The sequence below is a fragment of the Nansenia antarctica genome (assembly GCF_963989245.1).
Source record: "Nansenia antarctica genome assembly, chromosome: 13".
Lineage (NCBI taxonomy): Eukaryota > Metazoa > Chordata > Actinopteri > Argentiniformes > Microstomatidae > Nansenia > Nansenia antarctica.
Genome location: NC_137683.1, coordinates 2,172,320 through 2,199,081, shown reverse-complemented (window position 1 = coordinate 2,199,081; position 26,762 = coordinate 2,172,320). Strand labels below are relative to the sequence as shown.

At 48.1% G+C, this 26,762-nt stretch overlaps 1 protein-coding gene across 4 annotated transcripts in view; it reads right to left on the bottom strand.

Annotated features, from left to right (window-relative positions):
* The window catches only part of tgfbr1b (transforming growth factor, beta receptor 1 b), a gene marked incomplete at both ends in the record, with an annotated part of 82,318 nt that overhangs the window by 32,878 nt on the left and 22,678 nt on the right, over nucleotides 1-26,762 (bottom strand). For 2 of the 4 annotated variants that reach the window (XM_080543834.1, XM_080543835.1), the window contains one exon: nucleotides 8,314-8,506. In XM_080543834.1, coding sequence (XP_080399960.1) covers nucleotides 8,314-8,491 — 178 coding nt within the window. Of the gene's footprint in view, nucleotides 1-8,292; nucleotides 8,563-26,762 lie in introns of those variants that run through there. The other 2 variants (XM_080543832.1, XM_080543833.1) reach the window with 2 other exon arrangements.

The following is a 26,762-nucleotide window of genomic DNA, read 5'->3' as shown; positions in this document are numbered from 1 at the left end:
TGCGTCAGGCAGCAATGCCCAGCAGGAGTACCATCACCTGTATCATGATTTGATCTGTCTGTTTTTATTGTATGTATTAATGTATGTGACCTATGTGTGTTTTTTTTGTAAACAAACTAACAAACAAAAAACAAAGACAAACAAAACAAAACAAAAACAAAAAAACAGGGGGGGAGGAGGCCATGTCACATATCAGAAATAAACAGAAAAGAAAATGACAACAAATGCCATAATATATGGGGGGATCACCCCCATCGGAGACAGCATCCATGTCTTACAGTCCTAAACACAGCGGCAGCACAACACCAGCACAGTAAATAATATTGTGACCCATACATTGTAGATCTGTTACACATTAGTCTTGTGTACTTTCTTGAGTGTAATCCACCAAACCTTTCATTACAATGGCAGCCAGTCTGGTACCAATATAATCTAAGAACGGAGACCAAATCTTATAGAATGTCTTTATCTTACACTTAGACCTATATGTCAGATATTCCATAGGAATCATATCAAAAATTACCTTGTGCCATCCAGCTATTGTAGGCGGTTTGCAGTCTATCCATTTCAGCAATATATTTTTCCTTGCACAAAAAGTGAGGATACACAGAAGTCTTTTGGAATGCATACTTTTAAGTTGTTTGTCTGGCAACCCAAACAATAGACACATGGGGTCCTTATCCAATGTAACATCTAGAATTAGATGAATTTTATCCACTATACCTTTCCAGTAATCATCTATATATCTACAAGTCCAAACACAATGAACAAAGCTCCCAACCTCGGTAATACACTTTGTACACATTTCCGATTTGTTATGATCCATTTTATGTCTAAGTTGGGGAGTAATCTGCAAACGTTGTAGTAGTCTAAATTGCGTTTCCTTCGTCCTATTACAGATTGAGATGTCGTTTGCCGATTGCCATATTAGTGACCAAGTTGCTGCATCAGTATTAATGTTCAGGTCATTATTCCAGTCTTTGGGCGTAAATGCAGGTTTGCCTTTATCATATTTCGAAAGTGCTCTATACCCAAGCCCCAGAATGCCTCTCGTCTTTCCAGCAGAGACTATCTCCTCCAGCGGAGAGGGTTGGTGACAGAGGCCAGTGTCTTTTTGGCTATTTAAAAAACTTCGTATCTGAAGGTATCTGAAAAACTCATTTCGTGGTAGGTCATATTTCTTACATAATTGGTCAAATGAAAGTAGTATTTCCGTATCATATAAATGTCCGATAGTAACCATCCCTTTGCTGTCCCACCGCTTGAACCCCCTATCCGTGGCACCAGGGGAGAAGTCTATGTTGCCCCAAACTGGCGAGAGGGAGAATGTAATAATCGTATGTTATAAATAAATAGTAATATAATTGAGATTTCTCACATGAGCCGCGCGCGAATATCCTCACAGAAATGTGTCTCGCGCGATTGTTCAGCCTGCATGGGTAACGTGACTGTCAAGTCAGCCTTGTCAGTCAGTCACTAACGTATGCCAGCCTTCTCACCATGGCTGCATCGGCCCCGTGTCCATTGCCTCACCTTTCCAGGGTTGCACGCAGGCTTCTATGCATACCTGCAACTAGTGTTCCTTCAGAGAGAGTGTTTAGTGCCAGTGGGCACATACTCACACCTCTCCGAGCACAGCTAAAGGCAGAAAAAGTGAACATGGTGACATTTTTGCACTTTAACCTATCTTGAAGCTTTCAAGTCTCTAAGCCACAAGGCTAGCACTCAGTTTGATGACAGAAAAGTGTCAGTGTTCAAGTTTTGTTTGACAGTATTTTTTCCCTTTATTTATGCAGTGATACCTTATAATTTATCATTACCTTATTTAAGATTTTATTAAAGATTTTTTATTTTGGTCAAGATGTTTTTAAAATGATGTTAATGTTATTAACATGATTCAATAAAAATACAACAAAATCTAAGTTAAAGTGATTACAGTGTGTTTTATTGGCATTCAAAAAAAAAGTTTTTTTTTTTTTTTTTTTTTAATTCTCGCGATAATATCGTGGATCGCGATTATTTTGCCCACGATAATCGTGACATGACATTTTCTAATCGTCCCACCCCTACTCTAGACTCTAACCTAGGGCCTATGTGTCAGTGGTGTGAGGTAGGGCCTAGGTGTCAGTGGTGTGAGGTAGGGCCTAGGTGTCAGAGGTGTAGGGTAGGGCCTAGGTGTCAGAGGTGTAGGGTAGGGCCTAGGTGTCAGAGGTGTAGGGTAGGGCCTAGGTGTCAGAGGTGTGAGGTAGGGCCTAGGTGTCAGAGGTGTGAGGTAGGGCCTAGGTGTCAGAGGTGTGGGGTAGGGCCTAGGTGTCAGAGGTGTGAGGTAGGGCCTAGGTGTCAGAGGTGTGGGGTAGGGCCTAGGTGTCAGAGGTGTGGGGTAGGGCCTAGGTGTCAGTGGTGTAGGGTAGGGCCTAGGTGTCAGTGGTGTAGGGTAGGGCCTAGGTGTCAGAGGTGTGAGGTAGGGCCTAGGTGTCAGTGGTGTGAGGTAGGGCCTAGGTGTCAGTGGTGTGAGGTAGGGCCTAGGTGTCAGAGGTGTGAGGTAGGGCCTAGGTGTCAGAGGTGTAGGGTAGGGCCTAGGTGTCAGTGGTGTAGGGTAGGGCCTAGGTGTCAGAGGTGTGAGGTAGGGCCTAGGTGTCAGTGGTGTGAGGTAGGGCCTAGGTGTCAGTGGTGTGAGGTAGGGCCTAGGTGTCAGAGGTGTAGGGTAGGGCCTAGGTGTCAGTGGTGTGAGGTAGGGCCTAGGTGTCAGTGGTGTGAGGTAGGGCCTAGGTGTCAGTGGTGTGAGGTAGGGCCTAGGTGTCAGTGGTGTGAGGTAGGGCCTAGGTGTCAGTGGTGTAGGGTAGGGCCTAGGTGTCAGAGGTGTAGGGTAGGGCCTAGGTGTCAGTGGTGTGAGGTAGGGCCTAGGTGTCAGTGGTGTGGGGTAGGGCCTAGGTGTCAGTGGTGTGAGGTAGGGCCTAGGTGTCAGAGGTGTGAGGTAGGGCCTAGGTGTCAGAGGTGTGAGGTAGGGTAGGGCCTAGGTGTCAGTGGTGTGGGGTAGGGTAGGGCCTAGGTGTCAGAGGTGTGGGGTAGGGTAGGGCCTAGGTGTCAGAGGTGTAGGGTAGGGCCTAGGTGTCAGTGGTGTGGGGTAGGGCCTAGGTGTCAGAGGTGTGGGGTAGGGCCTAGGTGTCAGTGGTGTAGGGTAGGGCCTAGGTGTCAGAGGTGTAGGGTAGGGCCTAGGTGTCAGTGGTGTGAGGTAGGGCCTAGGTGTCAGTGGTGTGAGGTAGGGCCTAGGTGTCAGTGGTGTAGGGTAGGGCCTAGGTGTCAGTGGTGTGAGGTAGGGTAGGGCCTAGGTGTCAGTGGTGTGAGGTAGGGCCTAGGTGTCAGAGGTGTGGGGTAGGACCTAGGTGTCAGAGGTGTAGGGTAGGGTAGGGCCTAGGTGTCAGTGGTGTGAGGTAGGGTAGGGCCTAGGTGTCAGTGGTGTGAGGTAGGGCCTAGGTGTCAGAGGTGTGAGGTAGGGCCTAGGTGTCAGTGGTGTGAGGTAGGGCCTAGGTGTCAGAGGTGTGAGGTAGGGCCTAGGTGTCAGAGGTGTGAGGTAGGGCCTAGGTGTCAGTGGTGTAGGGTAGGGCCTAGGTGTCAGAGGTGTGGGGTAGGGCCTAGGTGTCAGTGGTGTGAGGTAGGGCCTAGGTGTCAGTGGTGTAGGGTAGGGCCTAGGTGTCAGTGGTGTGAGGTAGGGCCTAGGTGTCAGAGGTGAGGTAGGGCCTAGGTGTCAGAGGTGAGGTAGGGCCTAGGTGTCAGTGGTGTGAGGTAGGGCCTAGGTGTCAGTGGTGTGGGGTAGGGCCTAGGTGTCAGAGGTGTGAGGTAGGGCCTAGGTGTCAGTGGTGTGAGGTAGGGCCTAGGTGTCAGAGGTGTGAGGTAGGGCCTAGGTGTCAGTGGTGTAGGGTAGGGCCTAGGTGTCAGAGGTGTGAGGTAGGGCCTAGGTGTCAGTGGTGTAGGGTAGGGCCTAGGTGTCAGAGGTGTGAGGTAGGGCCTAGGTGTCAGTGGTGTGAGGTAGGGTAGGGCCTAGGTGTCAGAGGTGTAGGGTAGGGCCTAGGTGTCAGTGGTGTGAGGTAGGGCCTAGGTGTCAGTGGTGTAGGGTAGGGCCTAGGTGTCAGAGGTGTGAGGTAGGGCCTAGGTGTCAGTGGTGTAGGGTAGGGCCTAGGTGTCAGAGGTGTGAGGTAGGGCCTAGGTGTCAGTGGTGTGAGGTAGGGTAGGGCCTAGGTGTCAGAGGTGTAGGGTAGGGCCTAGGTGTCAGTGGTGTGAGGTAGGGCCTAGGTGTCAGTGGTGTAGGGTAGGGCCTAGGTGTCAGAGGTGTGGGGTAGGGCCTAGGTGTCAGAGGTGTGAGGTAGGGCCTAGGTGTCAGTGGTGTGAGGTAGGGCCTAGGTGTCAGTGGTGTGAGGTAGGGCCTAGGTGTCAGTGGTGTAGGGTAGGGCCTAGGTGTCAGAGGTGTAGGGTAGGGCCTAGGTGTCAGAGGTGTGAGGTAGGGCCTAGGTGTCAGTGGTGTGGGGTAGGGCCTAGGTGTCAGTGGTGTGAGGTAGGGCCTAGGTGTCAGAGGTGTGAGGTAGGGCCTAGGTGTCAGTGGTGTGGGGTAGGGCCTAGGTGTCAGTGGTGTGAGGTAGGGCCTAGGTGTCAGTGGTGTGAGGTAGGGCCTAGGTGTCAGTGGTGTGAGGTAGGGCCTAGGTGTCAGAGGTGTGAGGTAGGGCCTAGGTGTCAGAGGTGTGAGGTAGGGCCTAGGTGTCAGAGGTGTGAGGTAGGGCCTAGGTGTCAGAGGTGTAGGGTAGGGCCTAGGTGTCAGTGGTGTAGGGTAGGGCCTAGGTGTCAGAGGTGTGAGGTAGGGCCTAGGTGTCAGTGGTGTGAGGTAGGGCCTAGGTGTCAGTGGTGTAGGGTAGGGCCTAGGTGTCAGAGGTGTAGGGTAGGGCCTAGGTGTCAGAGGTGTGAGGTAGGGCCTAGGTGTCAGTGGTGTGAGGTAGGGCCTAGGTGTCAGTGGTGTGAGGTAGGGCCTAGGTGTCAGAGGTGTGGGGTAGGGCCTAGGTGTCAGTGGTGTGAGGTAGGGCCTAGGTGTCAGTGGTGTGAGGTAGGGCCTAGGTGTCAGAGGTGTGGGGTAGGGCCTAGGTGTCAGTGGTGTGAGGTAGGGCCTAGGTGTCAGTGGTGTGAGGTAGGGCCTAGGTGTCAGTGGTGTGGGGTAGGACCTAGGTGTCAGTGGTGTGAGGTAGGGCCTAGGTGTCAGAGGTGTGAGGTAGGGCCTAGGTGTCAGAGGTGTGGGGTAGGGCCTAGGTGTCAGAGGTGTGAGGTAGGGCCTAGGTGTCAGAGGTGTGAGGTAGGGCCTAGGTGTCAGTGGTGTAGGGTAGGGCCTAGGTGTCAGTGGTGTAGGGTAGGGCCTAGGTGTCAGAGGTGTGAGGTAGGGTAGGGCCTAGGTGTCAGTGGTGTGAGGTAGGGCCTAGGTGTCAGAGGTGTGAGGTAGGGCCTAGGTGTCAGAGGTGTGGGGTAGGGCCTAGGTGTCAGAGGTGTGAGGTAGGGCCTAGGTGTCAGTGGTGTGAGGTAGGGCCTAGGTGTCAGTGGTGTAGGGTAGGGCCTAGGTGTCAGAGGGGTAGGGTAGGGCCTAGGTGTCAGTGGTGTGAGGTAGGGCCTAGGTGTCAGTGGTGTGAGGTAGGGCCTAGGTGTCAGTGGTGTGGGGTAGGGCCTAGGTGTCAGAGGTGTGAGGTAGGGCCTAGGTGTCAGAGGTGTAGGGTAGGGTAGGGCCTAGGTGTCAGAGGTGTGAGGTAGGGCCTAGGTGTCAGTGGTGTGGGGTAGGGCCTAGGTGTCAGAGGTGTGAGGTAGGGCCTAGGTGTCAGTGGTGTGAGGTAGGGCCTAGGTGTCAGAGGTGTGAGGTAGGGCCTAGGTGTCAGTGGTGTGAGGTAGGGCCTAGGTGTCAGTGGTGTGAGGTAGGGCCTAGGTGTCAGTGGTGTGGTGTAGGGCCTAGGTGTCAGAGGTGTGAGGTAGGGCCTAGGTGTCAGTGGTGTGGGGTAGGGCCTAGGTGTCAGAGGTGTGAGGTAGGGCCTAGGTGTCAGAGGTGTGGGGTAGGGCCTAGGTGTCAGAGGTGTAGGGTAGGGCCTAGGTGTCAGTGGTGTGAGGTAGGGCCTAGGTGTCAGTGGTGTAGGGTAGGGCCTAGGTGTCAGTGGTGTGAGGTAGGGCCTAGGTGTCAGAGGTGTGAGGTAGGGCCTAGGTGTCAGTGGTGTAGGGTAGGGTAGGGCCTAGGTGTCAGTGGTGTGAGGTAGGGCCTAGGTGTCAGAGGTGTGGGGTAGGGCCTAGGTGTCAGAGGTGTGAGGTAGGGCCTAGGTGTCAGAGGTGTAGGGTAGGGCCTAGGTGTCAGTGGTGTGGGGTAGGACCTAGGTGTCAGAGGTGTGGGGTAGGGTAGGGCCTAGGTGTCAGAGGTGTGAGGTAGGGCCTAGGTGTCAGTGGTGTGAGGTAGGGCCTAGGTGTCAGTGGTGTAGGGTAGGGCCTAGGTGTCAGTGGTGTAGGGTAGGGCCTAGGTGTCAGTGGTGTGAGGTAGGGCCTAGGTGTCAGAGGTGTAGGGTAGGGCCTAGGTGTCAGAGGTGTGGGGTAGGGCCTAGGTGTCAGTGGTGTAGGGTAGGGCCTAGGTGTCAGAGGTGTAGGGTAGGGCCTAGGTGTCAGAGGTGTGAGGTAGGGCCTAGGTGTCAGTGGTGTAGGGTAGGGCCTAGGTGTCAGTGGTGTGAGGTAGGGCCTAGGTGTCAGTGGTGTGAGGTAGGGTAGGGCCTAGGTGTCAGTGGTGTGAGGTAGGGTAGGGCCTAGGTGTCAGTGGTGTGAGGTAGGGCCTAGGTGTCAGTGGTGTAGGGTAGGGCCTAGGTGTCAGAGGTGTGAGGTAGGGTAGGGCCTAGGTGTCAGTGGTGTGAGGTAGGGTAGGGCCTAGGTGTCAGTGGTGTGGGGTAGGGCCTAGGTGTCAGTGGTGTAGGGTAGGGCCTAGGTGTCAGTGGTGTGAGGTAGGGCCTAGGTGTCAGTGGTGTAGGGTAGGGCCTAGGTGTCAGTGGTGTGAGGTAGGGCCTAGGTGTCAGAGGTGTGGGGTAGGGCCTAGGTGTCAGTGGTGTAGGGTAGGGCCTAGGTGTCAGTGGTGTAGGGTAGGGCCTAGGTGTCAGTGGTGTGGGGTAGGGCCTAGGTGTCAGTGGGGTAGGGTAGGGCCTAGGTGTCAGAGGTGTGAGGTAGGGCCTAGGTGTCAGAGGTGTAGGGTAGGGCCTAGGTGTCAGAGGTGTGAGGTAGGGCCTAGGTGTCAGAGGTGTGAGGTAGGGCCTAGGTGTCAGAGGTGTGAGGTAGGGCCTAGGTGTCAGAGGTGTGAGGTAGGGCCTAGGTGTCAGTGGTGGAGGGTAGGGCCTAGGTGTCAGTGGTGTGAGGTAGGGCCTAGGTGTCAGTGGTGTGGGGTAGGGCCTAGGTGTCAGTGGTGTGAGGTAGGGCCTAGGTGTCAGTGGTGTGAGGTAGGGCCTAGGTGTCAGTGGTGTGAGGTAGGGCCTAGGTGTCAGAGGTGTAGGGTAGGGCCTAGGTGTCAGTGGTGTGAGGTAGGGCCTAGGTGTCAGTGGTGTAGGGTAGGGCCTAGGTGTCAGAGGTGTAGGGTAGGGCCTAGGTGTCAGAGGTGTGGGGTAGGGCCTAGGTGTCAGTGGTGTGAGGTAGGGCCTAGGTGTCAGTGGTGTGAGGTAGGGCCTAGGTGTCAGTGGTGTGAGGTAGGGCCTAGGTGTCAGAGGTGTGAGGTAGGGCCTAGGTGTCAGAGGTGTGGGGTAGGGCCTAGGTGTCAGAGGTGTGAGGTAGGGCCTAGGTGTCAGTGGTGTGAGGTAGGGCCTAGGTGTCAGAGGTGTGAGGTAGGGCCTAGGTGTCAGAGGTGTGAGGTAGGGCCTAGGTGTCAGAGGTGTGAGGTAGGGCCTAGGTGTCAGAGGTGTAGGGTAGGGCCTAGGTGTCAGTGGTGTGAGGTAGGGCCTAGGTGTCAGAGGTGTGAGGTAGGGCCTAGGTGTCAGTGGTGTGAGGTAGGGCCTAGGTGTCAGAGGTGTGGGGTAGGGTAGGGCCTAGGTGTCAGAGGTGTGGGGTAGGGCCTAGGTGTCAGAGGTGTGGGGTAGGGCCTAGGTGTCAGTGGTGTAGGGTAGGGCCTAGGTGTCAGAGGTGTGAGGTAGGGCCTAGGTGTCAGAGGTGTAGGGTAGGGCCTATGTGTCAGAGGTGTAGGGTAGGGCCTAGGTGTCAGTGGTGTGGGGTAGGGCCTAGGTGTCAGTGGTGTCAGTGGTGTGGGGGTTCAGCATATGGAACGCGTCTGTCTGTCTGTCTGACCTGGGAAGGCGCTGAGGTCGGGGTTCTTGTTGCACCAGTCCGTGTCGCAGCACATGGGGTAGATGCCCGTGTCGTCCTTGATGGAGGGCGCGCAGATGAAGGGGCGGTCGCGCGGGATCAGCTCGTGCTCGTGCACGCACATGCTCCGCTGCGTGGTGAGCCGGCTGCCCGACTGCATCACCGACACGAAGCACAGGCCGTCCGTGGTGCAGGTGGAGTTGGAGCAGCGCTGGCAGAAACACTGCAGGGCTGGAGAGAGAGAGGGATGGAGAGAGAGAGGGGGGGGGTGAAGAGGAGGGAGGGAGGGAGGGATGAAGAGAGAGAGGGGTGGGTGAAGAGGAGGCAGGGAGGGAGGGAACAAAGAAAATAGATTAATACCAAGAACACCAACAAAGAAAACAATGAGAGTGCTCCATGGCGCCCTTCAAGAGGTGCTGAACAGCACGGAGATGAAACGCCAGGGCCCAATTTCAGTTAACAACCAGCACAGTGTGTGTGCAGTCAAGATGCATAATGTGCCCCCCTGTCCAAAAGTCGGGGGGGGGGGGGGGGGGGGCGGGGGAATAAGCTACAATAAGCAGAAAGCAGAAAGTAAACAGTTCAGAGTTCCTTTGATCCGCTGCTACCCGCCACACACCACCTGCAGGGTCACTTCCTGTAGTTCTGCCTTCCTGCGGAGAGGGTTCGCAGCCAGGACACACTCAGGAGAAATGTGAGACATCATGTCCACTCAGCCGGCGCACGCACGCACGCACCACACACCACACACCACACACCACACACACACACACACACACACCACACACCACACACCACACACACAACACTGTTGTTAAGACGACAGCTTACTAGGTGTTGTTATTCGGAGGAGTCCATAAACACATATGTGTGTGTCTAGTCATGTTTCAGAGCTGTGGCAGCCTGGCAGGCTGGAAGACTGCGAGTGAAAAAGCCGTTATGGGCGTCGTTAGTGACTCTTTAGGTACTGCCTTTGGTCTCCATGACGTTTCTGACTGGCGTCAACGGTGACGTTCAGGGAAAGCGGCAGCATCATTGTGATGAACATGGAGCGGCAGGTAGCCTGGAGGTCAGGGAGGCAGGTAGCCTAGAGGTCAGGGAGGCAGGTAGTCTAGAGGTTAGAGAGGCAGGTAGCCTAGAGGTTAGATAGGCAGGTAGTCTAGAGGTTAGAGAGGCAGGTAGTCTAGAGGTTAGAGAGGCAGGTAGCCTAGAGGTCAGGGAGACAGGTAGCCTGGAGGTCAGGGAGACAGGTAGTCTAGAGGTTAGAGAGGCAGGTAGTCTAGAGGTTAGGGAGGCAGGTAGCCTAGAGGTTAGATAGGCAGGTAGTCTAGAGGTTAGAGAGGCAGGTAGTCTAGAGGTTAGAGAGGCAGGTAGTCTAGAGGTTAGAGAGGCAGGTAGCCTAGAGGTCAGGGAGGCAGGTAGTCTAGAGGTTAGATAGGCAGGTAGTCTAGAGGTTAGAGAGGCAGGTAGCCTAGAGGTTAGAGAGGCAGGTAGTCTAGAGGTTAGAGAGGCAGGTAGCCTAGAGGCCAGGGAGGCAGGTAGCCTGGGGGTCAGGGAGGCAGGCAGCCTAGAGGTCAGGGAGGTAGCCTAGAGGTCAGGGAGGCAGGCAGCCTAGAGGTCAGGGAGGCAGGTAGCCTGGAGGTCAGGGAGGCAGGTAGCCTAGAGGTCAGGGAGGCAGGCAGCCTAGAGGTCAGGGAGGTAGCCTAGAGGTCAGGGAGGTAGCCTAGAGGTCAGGGAGGCAGGTAGCCTAAAGGTCAGGGAGGTAGCCTAGAGGTCAAGGAGGCAGGTAGCCTGGAGGTCAGGGAGGCAGGTAGCCTAGAGGTCAGGGAGGCAGGTAGCCTAGAGGTCAGGGAGGCCGGCTAGCAATCAGAAGGTCGCTGGTTCGATCGCCGCCTCATGTGGGAGCTGGTGACTGGCATCATATAGAAGGTGCCTACCACTGCCGGTGTGCCCTTGAGCAAGGCACTTAACCCCCGAATTGCTCCAGGCGGGATGACTATGGCAGAACCCTGTGCCTAAAGCAAAAAATACATCTTGTTACAGTCTGTGCAATGACAAAATTTAATCTAATGGAGAGCCGTGGACCAGAGGGATCTTGGTCGGAAACAAGCCTTTAGAGAAGAACTGTGGGATACCCGCCAGTCAGGGGGGGGGGGTCAAATCCTCAGCTGTGGGATAGGCCAGAGCAGTGGTTCTCAAACCTCTCCTTGGGGGATATATTTCCACATATTTGATCTGTTCCACCACCAGCACTCCTGATTCTACTAATCAAGTACAAATCATAATTGCGTTGCACTTGATTAGTTGAATCAGGTGTGCTGGTGGTGGAACAGATCCCATATGTGGAGCGGCTGGGGGTCCCAGAGGAGAGGGTTGAGAACCACTGGGCCTCAGGAGCCTAGACACAGACCAGTGTATACATGGCCAGTGTAAAAGAAACAGCAGCATACCACAGCTAGACATGACCCCCAGGATTATTGACCTTGCAGACAGACAGCCAGCCAGACAGCCCTCACGCTTCACGGTGGCTCCCTCAGACAGTCTGGGAGAAGCTGAGTAATTGTGGGCAGCACCACTACAGTATGTTGGGGGGGGGGGCTCTCTCTGCTATGGCGCCTGGCTAGAAGACATAACTCTGTCTTCTAGCCAAGAGTCACACAAGGGTCAGCCAACAGACCCAGACACCTGTCTGTCTAGGGCTGGGTCACTCTGGGACAGGAGGAAAACAGAGAGAGAGAGGAAGGGATGAGGAGGGAGGATCAACTAAAGGGCAGAGAGAGAAAGAGAAAGAGAAAGAGAGAGAGAGAGAGAGAGACAGAGAGAGAGAGAGAGAGAGAGAGAGAGAGAGAGAGAGAGAGAGAGAGAGAGAGAGAGAGAGAGAGAGAGACAGAGAGACAGAGAGAGTGAGTGAGTGCAGGAAATAAGAGGGGGAGTCAGTGGCATAGTTAGGGAGAGAGTGACAGAGCAAAATAAACTAAGAAATAGCCTACCAAAGAGAGTGGGAGAGGAAGAGAGAGACACACATTCATCTCATGGCCCTCCCCTATCCTGCTAATCTAAACCGCTCTCACTCAAAAACCGTAGAAAACAATGTGGCCTAACCCTAACCCTATCTCAACTGTCTAGACGGCTCTGGTACATCCTCCTTAAACAAAACATTGCACAATGTTGCTTTGCCCTCAAGGGGAGGAGGTGGATATGTGGGTTTCTCTGTCTCTCTGGAAGGCCGCCACACGGCTAGTCGTGGCCTAGTTGTTGTAGACAAGACAGTTTGGGGGTGGAAGGCCTCTCTGAAGCTGCTGGCTTCAGTGTTTCCTCTACATGCATTTATTGGTGGCGGGCCGCCACGAATGAATTTCCTCCGCCACGAATTGATTCAGTCCACACAAAAACAAAAAAAAATCTAAAAAAAAAAACAACAAAAAAATCTGAACATTTTAGCTGATTAAAATATATCTGATCCTAGATCAGCGCTATAATGGATGTTGACTAAAAGTGCACCTAAATCCACGCCCATCTCTCTCTAACCGCTGATCCAAAATCAGATTAATGACATTCAGTTGACGACGTGACACAAGGGCTCCTGATTGGTCTAAATGTGAACTGTGGTATTATTGTTATTGTGTACAGGCCACCGTAGTGACATCAGGGAGGTATTCCATCAACATCGCTAAAGGGAAAATCCAGGTTTAGTCTGATAAATCTTGCGAGAGTTCTTAAAAATATCCAGGCATATCCTGATAGGTCTCGCGAGAGTTATCAAAAATAAGCCAGGATTTTCCTTTAGCGACGTTGATGGAATACCCCCCAGGTCAGGTGGGCAGGTTACGACGAGACAACAAGAGACCGGTATTGTAGAGCTTACAGAGCGAGTTAAAATAAAGACACTTTATTTTACATACACACAGAAGGACTCACGTGTATGTTTAATAGAATAACACGACATGGTGTCAGAAGTCCTGTAAGTGAGTGTTAAGAGTTAGATCGGCCGACAAGTGTCATTTGAGCTCGTGACGGTGAGAAGGGAGAAGAAAAAATGGATGCTAATGCTAACGCGGGAGCAGCTGCAGTCCAGAGAGCTTCTTCGAAAAATGTAACGAAAACAGCGACAGATGGATGGATTTTTCAAGAAAAAAGATGTCCCAGACACTTCAAACATTGCTGAAGCTAGCAGTGGCTATGAGCGACCCGAAACTGCATGGCTGGCAGGACCAAAGAAGCTAGGTGGTGGATCAGCTAACAGCGTTCATGGCGGGGTACCACCACCACCAGCTACAACTACAACTACAGCGGGAGAGCCATCAGCATCGGCTAGCTGTGTTGGTGTATCAGCAGACATTAGCAAGTCAAAAAACTATTCTTATGTGCCGTCACTTTAGCAACGACACAGGATTGTCAAGGGGAAAAGAAGGGGAGACGATTTTTTTATTGACAACGGAATTACATGCTGGAAAAACATGCAGCTAAAATTCAGGGAACATTTGGACCTTCAGAGACACACGGGAGAAGTACGGGAAAACAGGGCTGATTTGTTTGTTTACCGAATGCTCCATCTGACTGTGATTTTACTTCTGTAATGTGGTGGGTTGACATAATTCACGCACGGAACTATAGGTTGAGAGTATTGTTCCGTCCGCAGTTGAGTGCGTAGTACCCAAGTTGTTTAGACTGTTCTATTTACTGCTTGAGTGTGTTGTTGACAATCGTTCATGTCCTTCATTAAACGTTTAGCTTTGTCATTTGATACGCCGCCTACGACTACCATCTCTCTGCACTACAGTAAACAGTTAATCAGTAACGTTAGCCGCTTTTGTGCTCATGTAGGCCTACTTCGTATTATATTATAGCTGATGATCTTTGTGTGTGTGTGTATGTGACTGTCAGTCACAAGTTTATATTCTGTATATTCATTAGGGCTGCAACTAACGATTATTTTGGTAGTCGACTAATCTGTCGATTATTTTTTCAATTAGTCGCGATTAGTCGTGTGGCTTTTCGCTGCGCGCAAATGGCGACGCAAAAGCATAAATCCGGCCTAACTAGCTATCTAACCTAACGTTACGCCAAGCTACAGCTGCTCACAGAGCTAGTTGATTGTAGGGCTGTTACGATTATTCGACGTCGTCGACGTCATCGACTACGTCAATACGTCGGTTAGCGTAATATGCGTCGGTTAGTCGTAAATGTAAAAAATGGCGTTTTTTTTTTTTAACCTTTATTTTACCAGGCGAGACAATTAAGTGTATGAGTGAAAAATGGATAGCTACTAGCTAATGTTACACAAGCAATGTAGCTCACCACAGTTCGTATGTCTTGTCTTCTGGTGTTAGTAACGTTAGCTATGTAGCTGGCTAGCTACGGTAGCCTATTGTCATTGTGGTGCGAGCACCTACTGTACGTTATCTAGCTCGTAGCTCGCATGCTACGTTAGCATCAATTTAGCTAATCATAACATAGCAGCGAGAGTAACGTTAGCTAGCTATGTGTTGTGGTGATGGACAGACTTCTAAATGGCCATGTTGGCATTCAAGTTGGCTAAACATAGCAGTGAGGTGGAGACAAATACGTGTTTTTTTTGTTTTTTTTTTGTTTTACAGTACAAAAATTATCGTTAGACTTATCGATAAATTAGTCGTTAGACTAATCGAATAATCGATAAAATAATCGCTAGATTAATCGTTAGAAAAATAGTCGTTTGGGACAGCACTAGTTGATTGGCTAGCTAGCATTGCTGGCTAGACTACAGACTGCTCACGTTAGTAGGCTACGCTTGGCGCTGTTTATCTTACAGACAGCTCGCTGGTGGACTCAACATAATTGAAATAGCATTCACTTATCAAGCATCATTCATGATCATCCACCATGACTACCTGGTATTTTAATAGTGACCACCCCTCACTTCATTTCATCTCGCGTTCTCCTGGCTTCAAAATGGAAAACCCCTGCTACGTAACGTTACATACAAGCGCCTCTGTCTGTCACACGCGTGCCACAGGGCAAATAAATTAATAGCACAAAGCCTCATAGCATGTACAGCCCTGTCCATGAGACGTTGTTTTCCAACATGTAACAGTAAAGCTAACATAAACATTACGACCCTAACAATATAACGTTAGCCAGTTGGCTAACAACGTTAGCTAAAACTTACCCAGCTGATTCTTGCATGGCTCCCGTAAAAAAAATAAAAAATAAAAATAAAAAAATGTTTTTTAATTTGTATTTATACGATTAGTCGACACTAAAATTCCACGCCGACGAGTTTTTATAATCGACGTCGTCGATTATGTCGACTAATCGTTGCAGCCCTAATATTCATTATTATTTTTTGGGCCATCCTCTAGTTTTGGCTGAAATGAGGTCGTTGTTTTGAAAAAAAAAAAAAGGGAAAAAAGAAAAAAACGCGTGCGCGCGCGTTTCATGCGCGTGCACGCGAAAAAATATCAGGGCTATCCGCCACCAATGTAAACTTTCCTGGAGGAAACACTGGGCTTCCGTCCGTCTTGTCCATAGCTCTACGACCACGCGTGTCGCCTAGGTGAGGACGTAAGTAAGTAGACTTGAGAACCGATGGTTCTGGAGCCTAATGGCCCATAGGGCAGGAGCCTGTTTCCGTAGCGTGAGGCGGCTTGAAGTACAAGTACACGCCCCCGGACATGACGCTGGTATGTCGCAGGGTCTTACCCCCCCCCCAATCCAACCCTTAATGCTGAGTGTCAGGCATCGGGTACCAGTTTTATAGTCGTTGGTATGACTTGTACTCACTACCTCCCAATCTCAGGGCGGACTCTCTAACCGCAAGACAAGGAAACAACTTCACTTCAGACAGTCCTGGAGCATTCAGCGGCGAGGGTGGCATATCAAGCAGCAGTGACTCAAAAGTCTGCGCACACAGCTGGCTGGGTGTGACAAACACAAAAACAAAATAGCCTACTCTGGCAATCTAACAGCTTTGCCACACACACGCACGCACGCTGTTGGTAGATGTTGTCGTCTCAGTGACCTTCTAGTTCTAATACGATGAGACAGACAGACGCACACACACACACACACACACAAACACGTTGAGAACTTATTTAGGGTGTGACTCAGCGTCTGGCATGAGAACATTAATCAGAGAGAGACAGACAGTCAGACACCTCTGGACTACATAAACACTCAGACCTGGCAGTGGGAGTGGGTGTTTGACTAGTTCCCTCATGACTTGGGAGAAGAGCAAAGGAAATATTCCGTTCATCATGACTATTATCATTAAAGAGGATGTGCCGGCTCACTGTCTTGGGAAAACATTGAAACGGTACAAATACAGCCAGACGACAGAAAAGGACCACTCGCATACAAATATTTTCTCCTCGTTATGAGGCTATGGCGGGCTGCCAACCTAGGTAATTAATGGGAAACACTATGTTACTCTCCACACTCTGATTGACAGTTAGCCTAAACCCCCCAAAAAGGGTTTGACTCACTTTTTAATTTAAAAAAATGGGTAAGTCAATATACAGAAACAATAACGATGCAGTTAAAATTGGCAAAAACAAAATAGATTAGGCTACTTCCTTCAGGGGTCTGGAGTAGGAGTCCTGCTCTAATCAACATAGAAATATGTTGGTAAAAACACAGTCTGCAGTCTGCAGGAGCAGCAGAAGAATGTATTTTGGAATGCATACTCATTGGGAGTAATGGGGTTCAGTGTCTTGCCCAAGGACACCTCGACATGTGGCCAGCCAGGGTTGGACCTACCAACCTGCCGACCTTACGATCATTAGACACCTACTTTACCTCCTGCCCCACAGCCGCCCCTACCAACCATACAACAGCTCAGGACAGCACTCAATACAATCTGGCCTAACTGAATTGACGCAAAATGTTTAAATATCAACAATTGGAATAAGACAACAAAGAAACAAAATGAACTTGAATGCTACTTGGTCCTAAACAGACCGCACACGTTGGCAGACTATCTTGATTAACCGGAAACTGAGGAAGACATTAACTAGACTCAGTGAGCACAACAGAAACAGGCCTGACCAGTGTTTCCTCCAGGAATTTTTACAATGGTGGCGGGTAGTGCTGACCGCGCGCGCACGCGCGCTCAAAACAACGACGTAATTTCAGCCAAAACTCGAGGCAAAACCCAAAAAAATAAAATGTTTTCCTGTACTTCTCCCGTGTGTCTCTTATTGTCTGTGTCTGCATGTTTTTCCAGCATGTAATTCCGTTGTCAATAAAAACAAAAACACTGATCTGACGTTTTTTTTCACAACGTTATTACTTGTCACTTTAAGCCCAGGAGGGAGTTAGCGATTAGCGATGTTTAGCTTAGCTTAGTTTAACAGAAGTATCTTCACTTTTAACATGACTTCCCGTGGTCGTAGAGGGCTGGTCGACGGCTTAAAATGACCGTGTAGACCTGTAGACCTTATCCAGCTATAGTCTTGTGTTTCTACCCCGGGCATAGCCGGTGTTATTCACGGACAAACACTCCTGTTAGAGTGGTTCTAGTACACTGGACATAGGTAACACATAGAGAGGCTTCTCCTCTCTCTCTCCATCCTACACTACACTACACTACGCATCCTATACTACACTACACTACGCTAGCTCGCGGTGTTCGGGTGACAGCCAGGGCGCGTTCGTAAATACGCTCTGGAAATCTGATCAGCACTCACGGAATGCCTCTTGTCCAATCAAATGACTTGGTCCCTTTATGACGTTGAACCCAGTGTGCGCTCCGGGGCTCTCAGAGCGAATTTACGAACGCAGCCTCAAGTTCAATACTCGCGACACACACGGACTGGTCCAGTTTCAGCGCTTGTGGGTGTGTCTAGCGCTGTGAAGGTCTGAAAAGCGGCCTAAATCTATTTTTTTTTTTGGGGTTGAGAAATCTGAATGGTGGCGGAGGAAATTCCATCGTGGCGGTCCGCCACGATGAAATGCATGTAGAGGAAACACTGCTGACAGTAGAAACAGTAGAAACAGGCCTGACAGTAGAAACAGTAGAAACAGTAGAAACAGTAGAAACAGTAGAAACAGGCCTGACAGTAGAAACAGTAGAAACAGTAGAAACAGCCTGACAGTAGAAACAGTAGAAACAGTAGAAACAGGCCTGACAGTAGAAACAGTAGAAACAGTAGAAACAGTAGAAACAGGCCTGACAGTAGAAACAGTAGAAACAGGCCTGACAGTAGAAACAGTAGAAACAGTAGAAACAGGCCTGACAGTAGAAACAGTAGAAACAGTAGAAACAGTAGAAACAGTAGAAACAGTAGAAACAGGCCTGACAGTAGAAACAGTAGAAACAGCCTGACAGTAGAAACAGTAGAAACAGTAGAAACAGTAGAAACAGTAGAAACAGCCTGACAGTAGAAACAGTAGAAACAGTAGAAACAGGCCTGACAGTAGAAACAGTAGAAACAGTAGAAACAGCCTGACAGTAGAAACAGTAGAAACAGGCCTGACAGTAGAAACAGTAGAAACAGTAGAAACAGTAGAAACAGCCTGACAGTAGAAACAGTAGAAACAGTAGAAACAGCCTGACAGTAGAAACAGGCCTGACAGTAGAAACAGTAGAAACAGTAGAAACAGTAGAAACAGTAGAAACAGGCCTGACAGTAGAAACAGTAGAAACAGTAGAAACAGTAGAAACAGTAGAAACAGTAGAAACAGGTCTGACAGTAGAAACAGTAGAAACAGTAGAAACAGTAGAAACAGTAGAAACAGGTCTGACAGTAGAAACAGTAGAAACAGTAGAAACAGTAGAAACAGGCCTGACAGTAGAAACAGTAGAAACAGTAGAAACAGTAGAAACAGTAGAAACAGGCCTGACAGTAGAAACAGTAGAAACAGTAGAAACAGGTCTGACAGTAGAAACAGTAGAAACAGGCCTGACAGTAGAAACAGTAGAAACAGGCCTGACAGTAGAAACAGTAGAAACAGTAGAAACAGGCCTGACAGTAGAAACAGTAGAAACAGTAGAAACAGTAGAAACAGGTCTGACAGTAGAAACAGTAGAAACAGGCCTGACAGTAGAAACAGTAGAAACAGGCCTGACAGTAGAAACAGTCCGCCACAGGCAGAACAGGCTGCCCTGGGAAGACAGGCTGTGTACGCTCTGGCCCCAGAGAGAGAGAAACAGAGCAACACATCCTCCGACACTACAAAGCAAATAGGCTACGCAGATATAACAGCAGATATAACAGCATGTTTCTTTGCCCAAATTCTAAGGAACTACAAAGAATTTGAAAGAAACATTCAAAGAAAAAATGCTATTGGGTGGAAAATGTCTATTGTTCCAAACTGGCTGCCATTATGTCAGAGCTTGTAACAACCTTAGGGAAAACCATTGGGACAACTGAATGTTATTCCTGTTAGGCTACTTGTAAAGTGCTAATCTTATCATTACTGCTAAATACAAAGTATTGTATCAATGTATCAATGTATCATAATTTCTGTTCTGAATGACTTATTTATGTTATGTTTACATAGGTTATGTTTGCTTTGGTAATGTGAGAATGTCTTATTGTGTCAATACAGCTCATTCAATTCAAATGAATGAAGAAAGACTGTCAGGAGAGCAGAGCAGTTATCCAACAAACAGCAGATTCAATCTGTTCCCTTTCTATCTCTCCTCAGCAGAGCTCCACCAGGGAGGAGGAGCTGGCACTGAACTAACAGGCTATTTCTTTCCGTTGTGGCAAAGGACCATTTGCTAGGTGTCATCAAATTGGGAATAAATAACATTAATTTCCCCACTCTCTCTCCAACCCCCTGCTGCTTGTGTTGCCTCACCAAGAAACAAAGGCAGAGCCCCGTTCAACATCTGCAACAGCTCTCTTGACAAAAGAATAACTCAGAGGCAGAATTGGAATTATGTTCTAATTTGGGGGAGTGGAAATGAAGCCCTACTGCGACAAAACAAAATAGCCTACTTTGGGAAATCAAACAACTTTGCCACACACACAAAGACGGTGCCTCACGCACTCTTGGAATGTAGATATTGCCTCAATGTCCTTCTAATTCCAATACAATCACAATCGCACAAGAGATGCGACCATTCAATACAGTGGAGAAGCCAGCATAAGGACATGCTGTACTCTTCTGATGGCCAATACGAGTTGACTAGCAGAACCTACAGTACCAGTCAAAAGGTTGGACTCACTTTCCCATCACCTTTTACGCATTTTTCAGCACTGCTGGTGAAAGTGTTGGAGCAGGTTCCATAGGATAGGAGCAGGTTCCATAGGATAGAGTGTTGGAGCCGGTTCCATAGGATAGGAGCAGGTTCCATAGGATAGAGTGTTGGAACAGGTTCCATAGGATAGAGTGTTGGAACAGGTTCCATAGGATAGAGTGTTGGAGCAGGTTCCATAGGATAGGAGCAGGTTCCATAGGATAGAGTGTTGGAACAGGTTCCATAGGATAGAGTGTTGGAACAGGTTCCATAGGATAGAGTGTTGGAGCAGGTTCCATAGGATAGGGTGTTGGAACAGGTTCCATAGGATAGAGTGTTGGAGCAGGTTCCATAGGATAGGAGCAGGTTCCATAGGATAGAGTGTTGGAACAGGTTCCATAGGATAGAGTGTTGGAACAGGTTCCATAGGATAGAGTGTTGGAGCAGGTTCCATAGGATAGAGTGTTGGAGCAGGTTCCATAGCAGTGTTTCCTCTATATGCATTTATTGGTGGCGGGCCGCCACGAATGAATTTCGTCCGCCACTAATTGATTCAGTCCACACAAAACAAAACAAAAAAGTTCTCAAAAAAAATAAATAAAAAAAATCTGAACATTTTAGCTGATTAAAATATATCTGATCCTAGATCAGCGCTATAATGGATGTTGACTAAAAGTGCACCTAAATCCACGCCCATCTCTCTCTAACCGCTGATCCAAAATCAGATTAATGACATTAAACATTCAGTTGACGACGTGACACAAGGGCTCCTGATTGGTCTAAATGTGAACTGTGGTATTATTGTTATTGTGTACAGGCCACCGTAGTGACATCAGGGGGGTATTCCATCAACGTCGCTAAAGGAAAATCCTGGCTTATTTTGGATAACTCTCGCGAGACTTGTCAGAATATGCCTGGATGTTTTTAGGAACTCTCGCGAGACTTGTCAGACTAAACCTGGATTTTCTTTTAGCGATGTTGATGGAATACCCCCCAGGTCAGGTGGGCAGGTTACGACGAGACAACAAGAGACCGGTATTGTAGAGCTTACAGAGCGAGTTAAAATAAAGACACTTACATTGAAATACAGAAGGACTCACGTGTATGTTTAATAGAATAACACGACATGGTGTCAGAAGTCCTGTAAGTGAGTGTTAAGAGTTAGATCGGCCGACAAGTGTCATTTGAGCTCGTGACGGTGAGAAGGGAGAAGAAAAAATGGATGCTAATGCTAACGCGGGAGCAGCTGCAGTCCAGAGAGCTTCTTCGAAAAATTAAACGAAAACAGCGACAGATGGATGGATTTTTCAAGAAAAAAGATGTCCCAGACACTTCAGACATTGCTGAAGCTAGCAGTGGCTATGAGTAGGGATGCTCCGATTTATCGGCCACCGATTTAAATCGGCCGATTTCACTCCAAATGACTCAATCGGTGATCGGCAAAAATGGCCGATCGCAAAAACCGATCTTTTTTTTGTTTTTTTCCTGGGGAAGACAGATAACTGAACAGAAAACATAGGAGGACGTAACAGTATGTAAAACATGAAGGCCACGTTTATGATGTCTTTTATACAGCCATATCGACTGACTTGGGCTTCAGGCCCTAACTGGGTGATAGGCCAGACCTTTACTATGCCATAAAAATGGGTCTGCGTTTGCTTGGTGCCTAATGGATCAAAACTTTTGTCTAAAAAGCAAAAAATATGTAGGCTATCCAGTCAGTAGGCCTACAGTTATGTATTTTTTTTAAAATCGGTATCGGTATCGGTATCGGTTGATCTTGAGGAAAAAAATCGGTGATCGGTATCGGCCCCAAAAATCCAGATCGGAGCATCCCTAGCTATGAGCGACCCGAAACTGCATGGCTGGCAGGACCAAAGAAGCTAGGTGGTGGATCAGCTAACAGCGTTTATGGCGGGGTACCACCACCACCAGCTACAACTACAACTACAGCGGGAGAGCCATCAGCATCGGCTAGCTGTGTTGGTGTATCAGCAGACATTAGCAAGTCAAAAAACTATTCTTATGTGCCGTCACTTTAGCAACGACACAGGATTGACACACGGGAGAAGTACGGGAAAACAGGGCTGATGTGGGTGTCATCAAAAGGTAAGAGTTTGTTTTCTTTAACTCAGCTGATACTCAGCTGTTTACCGAATGCTCCATCTGACTGTGATTTTACTTCTGTAATGTGGTGGGTTGACATAATTCACGCACGGAACTATAGGTTGAGAGTATTGTTCCGTCCGCAGTTGAGTGCGTAGTACCCAAGTTGTTTAGACTGTTCTATTTACTGCTTGAGTGTGTTGTTGACAATCGTTCATGTCCTTCATTAAACGTTTAGCTTTGTCATTTGATACGCCGCCTACGACTACCATCTCTCTGCACTACAGTAAACAGTTAATCAGTAACGTTAGCCGCTTTTGTGCTCATGTAGGCCTACTTCGTATTATATTATAGCTGATGATCTTTGTGTGTGTGTATGTGACTGTCAGTCACAAGTTAATATTCTGTATATTCATTATTATTATTTTTTGGCCATCCTCTAGTTTTGGCTGAAATTAGGTCGTTGTTTTAAGCGCGCGTGCGCGTTTCATGCGCGTGCACGCGGGGAAAAAAACCGCTTGCGCTGCGCGGCGGTCAGGGCTATCCGCCACCAATGTAAAAATTCCTGGAGGAAACACTGCATAGGATAGGAGCAGGTTCCATAGGATAGGAGCAGGTTCCATAGGATAGGAGCAGGTTCCATAGGATAGGAGCAGGTTCCATAGGAAAGGAGCAGGTTCCATAGGATAGGAGCAGGTTCCATAGGATAGGAGCAGGTTCCATAGGATAGGGTCACAAATTCATCATTTGAAATTGGCGGCTCCATCAAACCCATACAATGTGATTTCGAATCCCACGGTAAAACCATAAACTGCGTTTAAATTTGGGGACGATTTAAAGAAACATTGGAAACCTCCCAACCCTACTGAAGAGTGCTCAAATTCCCAAAGTGAAAGAACTCCCCTCAGAGCCCTGAGAGAGGCGACAGGGAGGCTGCTGTCATACCACAGTGTCAGTGAGCTGCCCCTACTCCAACGAAGCAGCATAGTAGCTGCACACTGACCACCCTCATCTCTTTTATCACTCCCCCTCTTCCTCACTCTTCTCCTAACTAGGCGACAAACATCTCAAGTAGGGCTGTCCCAAACGACTATTTTTCTAACGATTAATCTAGCGATTATTTTTTCGGTTAGTCGATTAGTCTAACGACTAATTTGTCGATTAGTCTAACGATATTTCTTTTTACTGTTCGATAAAAAAAATTTGAAAATTAATTCTTAGCATGTGTAGGCCCCTTAATTTCCACCTCACTGCTATGTTTTGCCAACTTGAATGCCAACATGGCCATTTAGAAGTCTGTCCATCACCACAACACATAGCTAGCTAGTAGCTACATAGCTAGCTAACGTTACTCTCGCTGCTATGTTATGATTAGCTAAATTGATGCTAACGTAGCATGCGAGCTACGAGCTAGATAACGTACAGTAGGTGCGAGCACCACAATGACAATAGGCTACCGTAGCTAGCCAGCTACATAGCTAACGTTACTAACACCAGAAGACAAGACATACAAACTGTGGTGAGCTACATTGCTTGTGTAACATTAGCTAGTAGCTATCCATTTTTCACTCATACACGGCCGGAAAAGTGAACAGAAATACAATGGTGACTTACGGTGCTATCTTGCGGCTGTCTTCACAAAGAGCTCCAGGATGCTTTCGCTTGAGGTGCTCGTTCATTGCAGATGTACTGCTGTGATAGGCCATTTCATTTCTGCACAGTTTACAGACCACCACATTGTTTTCTTTTTTTGTAAAGTACTCCCACACGAAGTCTTTTAGCTGCTCTGCCTCCTCCATGTTTGCACTGGTCGCAGCCATGTTGTTTATTTACGACGCACCGACGCACATTACGCAAGTCGGCGCGTCGTCCCAGCCCTAATCTCAAGTAAGAACAAAAAAAAAAGGGATGTGCTTTTTTCTCTTCCTGTCATTCCCCTCGTATAATAAAGACAAACACTTTATTGATCCTCAAGGGGATAAGTATTATTAGGTTATATTCAGTTTATACTATTTTACTTCTGTAATGTGGTGGGTTGACATAATTCACGCACGGAACTATAGGTTGAGAGTATTGTTCCGTCCGCAGTTGAGTGCGTAGTACCCAAGTTGTTTAGACTGTTCTATTTACTGCTTGAGTGTGTTGTTGACAATCGTTCATGTCCTTCATTAAACGTTTAGCTTTGTCATTTGATACGCCGCCTACGACTACCATCTCTCTGCACTACAGTAAACAGTTAATCAGTAACGTTAGCCGCTTTTGTGCTCATGTAGGCCTACTTCGTATTATATTATAGCTGATGATCTTTGTGTGTGTGTATGTGACTGTCAGTCACAAGTTAATATTCTGTATATTCATTATTATTATTTTTTGGCCATCCTCTAGTTTTGGCTGAAATTAGGTCGTTGTTTTAAGCGCGCGTGCGCGTTTCATGCGCGTGCACGCGGGGAAAAAAACCGCTTGCGCTGCGCGGCGGTCAGGGCTATCCGCCACCAATGTAAAAATTCCTGGAGGAAACACTGCATAGGATAGGAGCAGGTTCCATAGGATAGGAGCAGGTTCCATAGGATAGGAGCAGGTTCCATAGGATAGGAGCAGGTTCCATAGGATAGGAGCAGGTTCCATAGGAAAGGAGCAGGTTCCATAGGATAGGAGCAGGTTCCATAGGATAGGAGCAGGTTCCATAGGATAGGGTCACAAATTCATCATTTGAAATTGGCGGCTCCATCAAACCCATACAATGTGATTTCGAATCCCACGGTAAAACCATAAACTGCGTTTAAATTTGGGGACGATTTAAAGAAACATTGGAAACCTCCCAACCCTACTGAAGAGTGCTCAAATTCCCAAAGTGAAAGAACTCCCCTCAGAGCCCTGAGAGAGGCGACAGGGAGGCTGCTGTCATACCACAGTGTCAGTGAGCTGCCCCTACTCCAACGAAGCAGCATAGTAGCTGCACACTGACCACCCTCATCTCTTTTATCACTCCCCCTCTTCCTCACTCTTCTCCTAACTAGGCGACAAACATCTCAAGTAGGGCTGTCCCAAACGACTATTTTTCTAACGATTAATCTAGCGATTATTTTTTCGGTTAGCCGGTTAGTCTAACGACTAATTTGTCGATTAGTCTAACGATATTTCTTTTTACTGTTCGATAAAAAAAAATTAAAAATTAATTCTTAGCATGTGTAGGCCCCTTAATTTCCACCTCACTGCTATGTTTTGCCAACTTGAATGCCAACATGGCCATTTAGAAGTCTGTCCATCACCACAACACATAGCTAGCTAGTAGCTACATAGCTAGCTAACGTTACTCTCGCTGCTATGTTATGATTAGCTAAATTGATGCTAACGTAGCATGCGAGCTACGAGCTAGATAACGTACAGTAGGTGCGAGCACCACAATGACAATAGGCTACCGTAGCTAGCCAGCTACATAGCTAACGTTACTAACACCAGAAGACAAGACATACAAACTGTGGTGAGCTACATTGCTTGTGTAACATTAGCTAGTAGCTATCCATTTTTCGCTCATACACGGCCGGAAAAGTGAACAGAAATACAATGGTGACTTACGGTGCTATCTTGCGGCTGTCTTCACAAAGAGCTCCAGGATGCTTTCGCTTGAGGTGCTCGTTCATTGCAGATGTACTGCTGTGATAGGCCATTTCATTTCTGCACAGTTTACAGACCACCACATTGTTTTCTTTTTTTGTAAAGTACTCCCACACGAAGTCTTTTAGCTGCTCTGCCTCCTCCATGTTTGCACTGGTCGCAGCCATGTTGTTTATTTACGACGCACCGACGCACATTACGCAAGTCGGCGCGTCGTCCCAGCCCTAATCTCAAGTAAGAACAAAAAAAAAAGGGATGTGCTTTTTTCTCTTCCTGTCATTCCCCTCGTATAATAAAGACAAACACTTTATTGATCCTCAAGGGGATAAGTATTATTAGGTTATATTCAGTTTATACTATGCACCAGCAGAGCTCAACACTGACTATTCTTGTTCTCTCTTTCCACTATCCCCTCTCTTACTTTCTCTCCATCCCCCTCTTCCACACTCTTTCACCAGCCAGCAAACCCCTCCCTCCCTCTCAGACCAGGCAGTATGACAGGGACACTAGAGTTTCAACAAAGGGTACAGACTTTTGGACAGGAGATAAAAGTCGGTTGTCAGTGTAAATACTAGAGATGCTCCGATCTGATCGGCGCCGATCGGTATCGGCCGATATGGCCTTGATCGGTTTTGATCGGAGTTCTCAAAACGGCCGATCAAACACGACCGATCAGTTTACAAAAACTGAAAAAAAAACTGAAAAAAATATTTCCAGTCTGGAAATATTACACAGTGTCGGAAAGAGACAACAAATATGCCGTTTGTAATGTCTGCTCAAAAGAAATACCTCGCGGAGGAACGCACGCAAGGTCTTTCAATACCACGAATATAATACGGCATTTGCTGCGTTCGTTGATTCGCTCCGAGAGCGCCGAAGCGCACACTGGGCTCGACGTCATAAAGGGACCGAGTGCTTTGATTGGACGAGAGGCGTTCCACGAGTGCTGGTCAGAGTTCCAGCGCGACTTCACGAGCGTAGTGTAGGTAGTGTTCAGCGACGTCATGTGACCCAGCGAGCAGGAAGTCACTAAGCTAGACTAAGGCCCATAGCAGCAACAACAACTATTAGCGCGCGAGTTTTAGGTCTTCCTCTGTGTACCTTGCACAAGTGTAGATAGCGAGTGACTTTTCAGCATAGCAGGACATATTTTAGATGATAAGAGGAACAGGCTGAGTGCCCAAAACGCTGAGATGCTTGTATTTCTCAAGGCTAATCTTTATTTATTTTATTTATGGACTTTATTGTCATTATCTTATTATTATTTTTTTATTATAATAATTATATATAATAATAATTATTATTATTATTATTATTATTATAATCATTATAAATAATTATTAATCTGCCAGTGATGCTGCTTAAGAAGTAAGGTTTGAGTCTGAAATCTCCTTAGGTGCAATGTTTTGTTTTGTTGTTTTATTGATTATTGCTGACTTGCTGTCTTATCTCCTCCTAAATATGACTTATTTTATATTTGGCTATAGCCTGTTTATGTTGCAGTTTAGTTTGGGTATGTTTATTGTTCCTCAGGAAAGCTACT